Here is a 10571-nt window from a genome sequence, read left to right on the forward strand (position 1 = left end):
TCTATTGAACACTACAGAACTAAAAGACCAACGTAATATAAAGAACTCTTAATGGCAACACCTCTGCCAGACAGAGCCTGGAAGAGAGACTAGCTATAAGTTTATGCAAGCTCAGAGGACACAAGTACTTGGTATTACTGGACTATATTTCCCCAAGTGTACAGAAATAATGTACTTGAAATACATAATACGTTGCAGTGTTACAGAAAAACTAAAGTGCACTTTTGCTCATTCCAGAGCAATCAGTGACAAATTCCAGATAACAAAAATCACTGAAGCAGAATTCCAATCATTCCAAACTAAACAGGATTTTGATATTACTTGCAGGTAATGTGGGGATGCAAATAAATGGGGCTGGGGGGCACAATTACAGACAGTTAAACAAGACACAGCAGGAAGATACATTTCTTGCACTTCTGACATACTAATCAACACTAATAGCAGCAATTGCACATAGTCCAGACAAACTCCTCATAGGAAGACAACTCAAGGCTACTGTTTCAAGCATGGAAAAGGAACCTATTTCCAAGTGGTCAAATATGAAAAGGAATAGCTGAATTACATAAAAGGCTATAAAAGACTTTGTGAACATTTTTACAACATATCACCAAGAGACTGTTGGAAACTGGGTAGAGAAAAAGGATGAAACCACCAGCTGTATGAAGAAAAATAATTCACTGCCTAGATAACATGATTAAGTATGACAGTGGAAATTTCAACAGAAATTGTTGACCTTTACTGTTTGTTCAGACAGATCAACAGGGCAAACTCTGCATAGACTGGATGCAGAATACCACAATGTCGCACAGATTCCAAACCAATCAGAGAGTTGCTGAAACTATTGGAAAGCCAGCTGACCAAGCTATTACGCATTCAGGTCATGTAATTAAAAAACCAGTATGATTCACAGACACGTAACAGACTGTTAAGTGCTGACCTTGAAAGATAACGTGGCAGTATATATTTTGTAAAAGTTAGGAATGTAAAACTTAAAGGGTAAGATGTAATGAAATGGTAAACTGTATTACACCATTCAGCATTAGGTGGTGTAACGTACATCACCGGAAAATACAACCTCTATACCTTGCCTTCGAGTACCTTAGGGAGAACACATCTATCTCCCTGGGATTGAAGGTCTGTCACCAGTCAATAGCTGGTCCATTACCACATACACCCTGAATCCATTCACATCTAACATAATGTTGTAAAGACCAGGACTTTAACAGGGTTAAAAAAAGAGCTAGATAAATTCATGGAGGTTAGGTCCATCAATGGCTATTAGCCAGGATGGGTAGGAACGGTATCCCTAGCCTCTGTTTGTCAAAGGCTGGAAATGAATGACAGGAGAGGGATCACTTAACGATTGCCTGTTCTATTCACTGCCTCTGGGGCATCTGACATTCATCACTGTCAGAAGACAGGATACTGGGCTAGATGGACCTTTGGTCTGACCCTGTATGGCTGTTCTTATATGTTTGATTCTGATATAGTTTTCTATTTTTGTTAAACTAGAAATTTATTTGTGTGTGTAAATTACTCAGTGTTACCATGCAAAGATGCTATATGATAGGTCAAAGATAAAGTTCTCTTTGAAATTAGGACTGCCAAGCCTTAAGGATTTATAAGGCCCAATTTTGTCACACATGATCACAAAGATGATTAGTATCACCTTTGGTTTACACTTTGATTTCTGAGGTTTTATGCTTCTTGTGAAAAATAAATAAAGAAATAAAAGAGCTTCTCTCACAATATAAAGCCAGATTTTGCAAGTTGAGAAAATCATGGATCCAATGGAAAGCTGAATATATCTGTTACTTGTCAATGAATTTATTAGGTTTCACACTGTAGAAAGTGAAAAATAAATCTAAAATTGGTTTGGTCACACAGATTTTTAGCAAAATAGAATTAACTGAACTGCTTGATGTTAAGATTTACAAACTGAAATCATTTTAATTTTTAATTCTCTATTTTATTGTTTGTATTTGAAACATCTCCTGCTAAAACTATTGTATTTCATTGATTAATTTGCCTGATGGACATATGCAACATACAAAAGTAATAAGAAACTTTTTTAAAAATAGTAAGAGAGGTAGCCATGTTAGTCTGTATTCTGAAAAAACACAAAAAACCAAAAACCAAGCAGTCATGTAGCACTTTAAAGACCAACAAAATAAATAATTAGGTGATCATAGAATCATAGAAGAGTAGGACTGGAAGGGACCTCGAGAGGCCATCGAGTCCAGCCCCCTGCCCTCATGGCAGGACCAAGCACTTTCTAGACCATCCCTGAAAGCCATCTATCTAACCTCTTCTTAAAAACCTCCAGTGATGGAGATTCTACCACCTCCCTTGGCAATTCGTTCCAGTGTTTGATCACCCTGACAGTTAGGAACTTTTTCCTAATGTCCAACATGAACCTCCCCTGAGTGATGAGCTGTGGTGTGTCAGACCCACTTCTTCAGATAGGAGTGCTGTTTTTTTTAGTCATTCAGCACAATCATATAAAAGCTACATTATGCAGCTGTTTGATTTTACTTAGTCTCTCTAGAGTGCTATATTATTTCCCAATCTAAAACACTAGTTACTGCACATGCCTCTGAATAAATGGACTGTGAGCATAAGAAACCCAAAGGGCTAGTGAAAGACGAAATCTTTCCTCCTGCTTCTACAGTGGCCTCAACTGCAGATACTGTTCGCTAAGACAGAGTTTCACTTACTGAATCCACTCAGCACAAGAGCACAAGCAGAGATTAAACTCTTATGTGACTTCACTAGTCAAGTCATCCAAATAACCTCCACTAAATAATCCTCCAACAAAAGTACAGGTTGAACCTCTCTAGTCAAGCACTCTCTGATCTGGCAACATTTGTCATTCAGCATGAATTTAGATAGCTGAACAATCACTTGTGGGGATGGCCAAGTTTTCCTTGGTCTCAAAGTTTTTTTTTCAAGCCACCAGTCCTGGTTCTCAGTGTTCTGTCCTGTTATTTCGCTGCAATTTACTCCTAAATGTCTTCTCAGACAGTGAGCAGTGGAAATGTTGGTAATGTGCTAGCCAATATTGATACTTCCTGTGGTCTGGCAAATTCTCTCATTGGGTACCAGTCAGGTCCCAAGAGTGCCAGACTGGAGAGATTCAACCAGTAGTAAGGAGAAGCCTGATAATCTTGAAAAATGTGAAAAAATAGCAGCAAAAATGTGAAAGCAAACTTTAAGGTCATCTTTGTAAATCACAGAGAAAATGTAATGGGAGTTGGAATTTTCCCACGTTTCCAGTAAAATAACTTTTCCCTTAATCACGTATCTGAGTAGTTACTGTGACCTAACAGAATTAAATGCTGAAGCCCCTTCTACTCATTTTTCTGATCATAAATTGTTTTGGTGCTATAGAAATCACATATAATAAATTATGTTAAAACACCATTAGTATCTAGTTTAAATTTTAAAAAAGAGCCATGAAATTGTATTTTCATGTTGGAAAAATTCTCCAGCATCTCACTATTCTCAGAAGTTGCTTCTTCCCCAAAAACTACAGTGTGAAAGCCAGGATTCCTTTTTCACCATAACAATCAAATTTTTCTTTTGCTTAGTATTTTTTTTAATACACAGATAAACTTTTGTCATAACAGTGCCAAAACAGAGGTCTTCGGTCTTTTCTACCACTAACACCCCAGTAAGTTACAAGAGGCTTGTCTATATTTATGGGGAATTAACACATGGGCTACATCTACCTCTCAAAAGATGTTCCTTTCAGAAGACCTTTTCTGGAAGACTTCTTCAAAAAGAGCACATCCACACAAAAAAGCAGATAAAAAAGAAAAAAAGTCCACACAGCCCCCACTCTTTCAAAACAATGGGCCAGGGATCAAAAAAAATCTGGTGCCATGTGGACTGCTCTTTCAAAAAAATGGTCCCTGGGGCATCTACACATGATTTTTCCTGAAAGAATCTTTCCTAAAAAGGTGCTCTTCCTTATCTTGGACAGGAAGAGGGCTGCCATAAGAAGTGCTGTGGTCTTTTGATTTCAGACTGAAAGAGTGCATTTTGTGTGTAGACGCTCCACAAGTTCTTTCAGAAAATGCCTACTCCCCACACCCCAATGAAAGAACTTGTTAGTGTAGACATAGCCATGGCAAACGATCGTGGGTGGGGGTGGGTAGGGATGGGACAGAGACCCACTAAATCAACAGCTGATAGGGCTCTTGTCAACACTGGTACTCCATCAGAACAAGAAGCGTAAGGGAAGACTACAAGAGACCGAGGGCAGTATAACCATCACAAAAAGGCAACTAAGTTATGTCAACTTGAACTACGTCATTCACATAGCTGGAGTTGTATTAGGTTGACTTTGCCCCACAGTGTATTATGGGAAACTATGCGATAGACTTCTCTCTTAATTTCTTCCTTCTTACAACATTGTAAATGAGGACTAACTCAGTGAAAGTAAAGGGAATTTAAAAGGTTCAAAATTGAAATGAAAAGGGTAAAAGGGTTTGTGTACTGAACTATTGCACTAGCTAGTTGTACTTGTTGATTTAGTTACTTAATTCTTGATTACTATTATTCCGTTTTGAGGTCAATACAAAAATAACCTGCACAGAAGGCTGAGAATAAGAAAGTTACATTTGAGACTAACACAGGAAGAATATTTTTTGTTATATTATAAATACCAGAAATGCCTTACTTGTGACATCCAATCCCAGGTGGAAGAGTTTTAATTTTGTTATACCGGAGATCCAGCCAAATGAGATTTGGCAGCTGCTGAAATAAATCCTCAGGAATTATGGATATAGCATTTCCTTCCAGGTGTAAATACTAATGTAAAAAAAATAAATATGTTTTAAAAACAGAATTAAAGTAGGAACCTATTCTCTTAGCATAAGGAACATTACTATGAAAACCCCAGTAAACTGATCTATAAACTGTTCTAAAAATTACATTTTCATAAAATCATGAAAGATGATTGTACCAATCAGCTATATAAATTACAAAAATAAATGGTTTATTTTAATTAAGTACTAGTTGTTTTTAGAAAAGCAGAAGCAAAAAAAAATCAATTGAAAACATCTGTAGATTTTCCATTAACTTTAATGGGAGCCATACTGAGGCCTTAATTGGTGCCTACAAAATTTAAGTTGAGTGTGTAATTATCAGACTTACTCACAGCAATTTACTCACCTTAAGGTTGGGTAATCTGTATATTTCCTCAGTAAGATGCTGAAGATTTTTCCTACTCAAATCCAGAGTATTTGAATAAGGAGACAGTACATTTTCAACAGCCTTCCTAATATTTTTTGATGATGTTGAATCAGATAGGTTTCTCCTTTTTTGATGGTCTTTCTCTAAGTAATCACCGGAACCATGACACTCTTGAGAAAAGCTGTCATCCATTTGTTAGCAGACCTAAAATACTGACCCATAATGCAAACTGATTACCTAAAGGTAAGCAATAAGCTGAGTGAGAATAAAAAATACATGTAAAACAGATTTATTTTTTGTTACATTTATTCCCTAGATCCTCACTCATGCTATGTTTTATAAATATCTTGTCTGGCACTGGTAAAGTTTCATACTGTGGGAGCTTGCGTGGATGCCTGTTCGTTGATGATAATTTTAAGTTCAGAGAGTTCATTTTTGATCATCTTTTGTTTATTGTAAAGGAACCACTTGATCAAAATCCTTTACAATAAACAAAAGATGATCAAAAATGAACTCTCTGAACTTGAAATTATCATCAACGAACAGGCATCCACACAAGACCTCACTCATGCTATGTGATTCTTTAGAAGATCAGAAAATACTGAAATTATTCTTTAGATTTACATAAATTTAATTATAACAATAAAGGAAAAATGGATTTATGCCTCTCTGAGAACTGCACCCCTTAGACCCTTCTGCCACACCTTTCCTTACATTTTGAATGGGTTCACACATTTCATGCACCACATGATCTCCATCTCTTCCAATGCCTTCTCAAAATATATTTCGAAGCTGAGGACAGTATCATGTTTTCAAGGATGGTACTTGAACCTTAGTAAGTCTCTTACAACTTCTTCTCCTCCCTCTGCCAACACTCACCTCTCCCTTTCTTACTCGTTTTAACTACAGGTTGAACCTCTCTAGCCCAGCACCCTCGGAACCTGACCGGTGCCAAAAAAGAAAATTTGCCAGACCACAGGAAGTCACTAAGAAACATGATCCACTGACTAGAATGCTAGCTTGAGATTTGATAGATTAGAGCAGTGGTTCCCAACATTTTCAGTAATATGGCACACTTCAATGAGGCAAACAATTCCATGGCACACTTGTTGCTCGCAGGGGGAGAGGAGGCATGAGCATTTAAACTATGTCCCAGCTCTAACATTCTCCAGCCCTCCCTCCATCCCTCTTGCCACAGCAGGAAACAAGAGGGGGGCAAGCTCCCCACCAGCCTGCTCGGGCCAGGAAGCAGCATTTCAGCTGCCTCCCAGCCTGAATGGGCTCCTATGCGGTCAGAATTTCCCCTCGCAATGTCTCTGCAAAAACCCACTTTGCAGGGAAATTGACAAACCTCATGCGCACTGGGTCTCAGGCAGCCTTCTGCTTGAGCCCCTGCTGGCAGGAGGGTCACCAGTATCCCTCTCCCCCACCCAGTGTTCTGCAAAGAGCAATGGTGGTGGGAAATTGACAACATTTCATGGCACACTTGGACAGTTCTCAGGGCACACCATTGAAAACTATGAGATTAGAGTACAGTGCTCTGTCATGGAAGTCTTCTGTGACCTTGGATGTGTTTTCTGGCAGATTTTGAAAAGTGTTCAGCCACTAAAAGATGCAGACACCTACTGGGATTTTCAAAAGTGCCTAGCCAGATTAGGTCCCTCCTTTAGAAAATCCCGTGAGAGCCTACATACTTAGACATCCAAGTGCTTTTGAAAATCTGCTCTGAAGTCTGTGACCTAGCTCCCCTTTGTAAAACGGGGATAATAATACTTCCTTACCTCCTAGGGTCTATACAGGGGACAGTATAATATTGCATTGAATAACTGGGAAGTGCTTCTATACCATGGTGATGGCAAACAGATTAAGCACCTAGAACAACAACAGCTGGACTGATGCTACAATAAAAGTCCAGCAACAAGACAATATAAAAAGTGTATTGTAGAGCCTGATATTACATGTTAACAATCAACTTATTTTATGAGAACAAGCTGAACAAAACGCATGAGATAAAATTGTTTGTATATTTCCTGATGCCACAATTGCATTACACAATACGGTTAGATTTAGACTAACGTAAATGTTTGCCTAAAATAGCTTTTAAATATTTAACAACCTCGTGTAGTCTCAAAGTTGAGAGTTTTGCTTTAAAGGAAAAACAAGCTTAAAAAATTCTAAAAGCTTTTCCTGATGCATCTTCCTGTTCCTTAAATTTAAGTGGCAATACTATATCATCTCCAATGTGTTTTGTTTGCAACAGTAATAAAATGCATAAACAAAAGCAAAGTTGTTTGTAAATTATTGTAATGCAATACTAACTGGTAATTATAAAAACGCAAACCAAAACCAAGATTCTGAAAAACACATATAACTTTATTGAGATGAGCAGTCTTATTGGAAAGAAATTAGTTATGCATCTACCCGTTTTAAGGCCAGAGGCCTATCTATCTGACCTGTGTAACTTCTCACCAACCCTCAACTTCCAATCCATTGGAATAATATACGAAAAGGGGAAGATAAAATTTATAATACTCCCCCATTTACAAATGCTCCAAGCCTCATTCACAGATGCATGGGAAAGTTTTCATTTATTGTAACACATTTGGCTATAACATTTGATAAATCATTTTTTAAAAATAGTCTCATACAGAACCTTCATTTGTCTCCTTAATCCAAACACAGGCACAGAAACACATATGTACATCTCCTCTCACACCGCTAAAAGTCAGGACTAACCCCACTATAGTCAGCAGAAACACCCAGCTGTAAAACCGATGTGAGAAGGATCATAGAATCCTAGGGCTGGAAGGGACCTGAGGAGGTTATTAAGTCCAGCACTTCCCTGAAGCAAGATCAACCTTACGTAAGTCATCCCAGCCATGACTACGTCAAGCTGGGACTTAAGAACCTTTAGGGATGAAAATTCCGCCACCTCTCTAGGCAACACATTCCAGTGCTCCACCACCCTGCTGGTGAAGTAGTTTTTCCTAACACCCAATCTAGACGTCTCCCTCTGTAACTTGAGACCATTGCTCCTTGTTCTGCCATCTGTCACCATTGAGAACAGCCTCTCTCCATCCTCTTCAGAGCTCCCTCCAGGAAGTTGAAGGCTGCTATTATATCACCCTTCAGTCTTCTCTTCTGCAGACTAAATAAGCCTAAATCTCTCAGCCTCTCATAGGTCATGTGCTCCAGCCCCTTAATCATTTTCCTTGCCCTCCAATGGACCCGCCCCAGTGTCTCCACATCCCTTCTATCCTGGGGGGGGGGGGGGCCCAGAACTGGAGGCGATGCTCCAGATGTGCCCTCACCACAGCCCAGCAGGGGGAAATAGTCAGGTCTCGAGAGCTGCTGGGAACGCAGCACCAGAGCAGAGACTCGGCCCGACTCATAGGCCACAGTGGCAGTTTAAGCCGACCAGCCCAAGGACCATATTAGGTCCCGCGTTTTCATGGTTCATTTGCTCAGCCGTGACACCCGGCGCCGCCGCCAGGAGGGCCCCTCGCTTCCCCTTCAGCTGGGACTGCTCCGCTGCCTGCCGGGCGCCCGGCTTGGAAAGCGTCTGCTCCGGGCAGACCCCTGGCCGCGGGGCGCACGTAGGGACGGTCCCGCCAGCAGAGGGACTCTTCCGGCCCGCTCCCCCGATCCCCCAGCTCAGCCCCAGAAGCGCTTACCCGCGCCCCCGCGTCTCCGCCGCACTGGGACCAGAGCGCAACAAACAGGCCCCGGCAGCAGCCGCAGTCGCCATAGCAACAGCCAAGCGGCCGGGAGCTGGGCTCAGGTTCAGCGGCGTCTGCCCCCAGCGCCCCAGCTTCTCCCCGCCAGGCCCTGCAGAGCCCCGGCCAACCTTCCCCGCGTCCCACAGCCCCTCCCGGCCTCGTCGCACCCCACAAATCCCCCTTCACACAGCCCCCCAACCCTCCCCAGCGCCTTCCTCCCTGCACCTCTGCACGCCCCCTTCGCACTCCACAGCCCCCCAACCCTCCCCAGCGCCTTCCTCCCTGCACCTCTGCAGTCCCCTTCACACCCCACAGCCCCCCAACCCTCCCCAGCGCCTTCCTCCCTGCACCTCTGCACGCCCCCTTCGCACTCCACAGCCCCCCAACCCTCCCCAGCGCCTTTCTCCCTGCACGCCCCTTTCACACCCCACAGCCCCCCAACCCTCCCCAGCGCCTTCCTCCCTGCACCTCTGCAGTCCCCTTCACACCCCACAGCCCCCCCAACCCTCCCCAGCGCCTTCCTCCCTGCACCTCTGCAGTCCCCTTCGCACTCCACAGCCCCCCAACCCTCCCCAGCGCCTTTCTCCCTGCACGCCCCTTTCACACCCCACAGCCCCCCAACCCTCCCCAGCGCCTTCCTCCCTGCACCTCTGCAGTCCCCTTCACACCCCACAGCCCCCCAACCCTCCCCAGCGCCTTCCTCCCTGCACCTCTGCAGTCCCCTTCACACCCCACAGCCCCCCAACCCTCCCCAGCGCCTTCCTCCCTGCACCTCTGCACGCCCCCTTCACACCCCACAGCCCCCCAACCCTCCCCAGCGCCTTCCTCCCTGCACCTCTGCAGTCCCCTTCACACCCCACAGCCCCCCAACCCTCCCCAGCGCCTTCCTCCCTGCACCTCTGCACGCCCCCTTCACACCCCACAGCCCCCCAACCCTCCCCAGCGCCTTCCTCCCTGCACCTCTGCAGTCCCCTTCACACCCCACAGCCCCCCAACCCTCCCCAGCGCCTTCCTCCCTGCACCTCTGCAGTCCCCTTCACACCCCACAGCCCCCCAACCCTCCCCAGCGCCTTCCTCCCTGCACCTCTGCAGTCCCCTTCACACCCCACAGCCCCCCAACCCTCCCCAGCGCCTTCCTCCCTGCACGCCCCTTTCACACCCCACAGCCCCCCAACCCTCCCCAGCGCCTTCCTCCCTGCACCTCTGCAGTCCCCTTCACACCCCACAGCCCCCCAACCCTCCCCAGCGCCTTCCTCCCTGCACGCCCCTTTCACACCCCACAGCCCCCCAACCCTCCCCAGCGCCTTCCTCCCTGCACCTCTGCAGTCCCCTTCACACCCCACAGCCCCCCCAACCCTCCCCAGCGCCTTCCTCCCTGCATGCCCCTTTCACACCCCACAGCCCCCCAACCCTCCCCAGCGCCTTTCTCCCTGCACCTCTGCACGCCCCCTTCGCACTCCACAGCCCCCCAACCCTCCCCAGCGCCTTTCTCCCTGCACCTCTGCAGTCCCCTTCGCACCCCACAGCCCCCCAACCCTCCCCAGCGCCTTCCTCCCTGCACCTCTGCAGTCCCCTTCGCACCCCACAGCCCCCCAATCCTCCCCAGCGCCTTCCTCCCTGCACCTCTGCAGTCCCCTTCAAACCCCACAGCCC

At 44.7% G+C, this 10571-nt stretch overlaps 1 protein-coding gene across 1 annotated transcript in view; it reads right to left on the reverse strand.

The window, feature by feature from the left end:
• LRRC27 (leucine rich repeat containing 27) overlaps nucleotides 1–5391 on the reverse strand; it is a 74737-nt gene extending 69346 nt beyond the window's left edge. The window contains 2 exon segments of the mRNA XM_075000439.1: nucleotides 4685–4815; nucleotides 5179–5391. Of these exon segments, the coding sequence (XP_074856540.1) occupies nucleotides 4685–4815; nucleotides 5179–5391 (344 nt within the window).
• Between the last annotated feature and the right edge of the window lie 5180 nt (nucleotides 5392–10571).

This window comes from Carettochelys insculpta, chromosome 7, assembly GCF_033958435.1.
Source record: "Carettochelys insculpta isolate YL-2023 chromosome 7, ASM3395843v1, whole genome shotgun sequence".
NCBI lineage: Eukaryota > Metazoa > Chordata > Testudines > Carettochelyidae > Carettochelys > Carettochelys insculpta.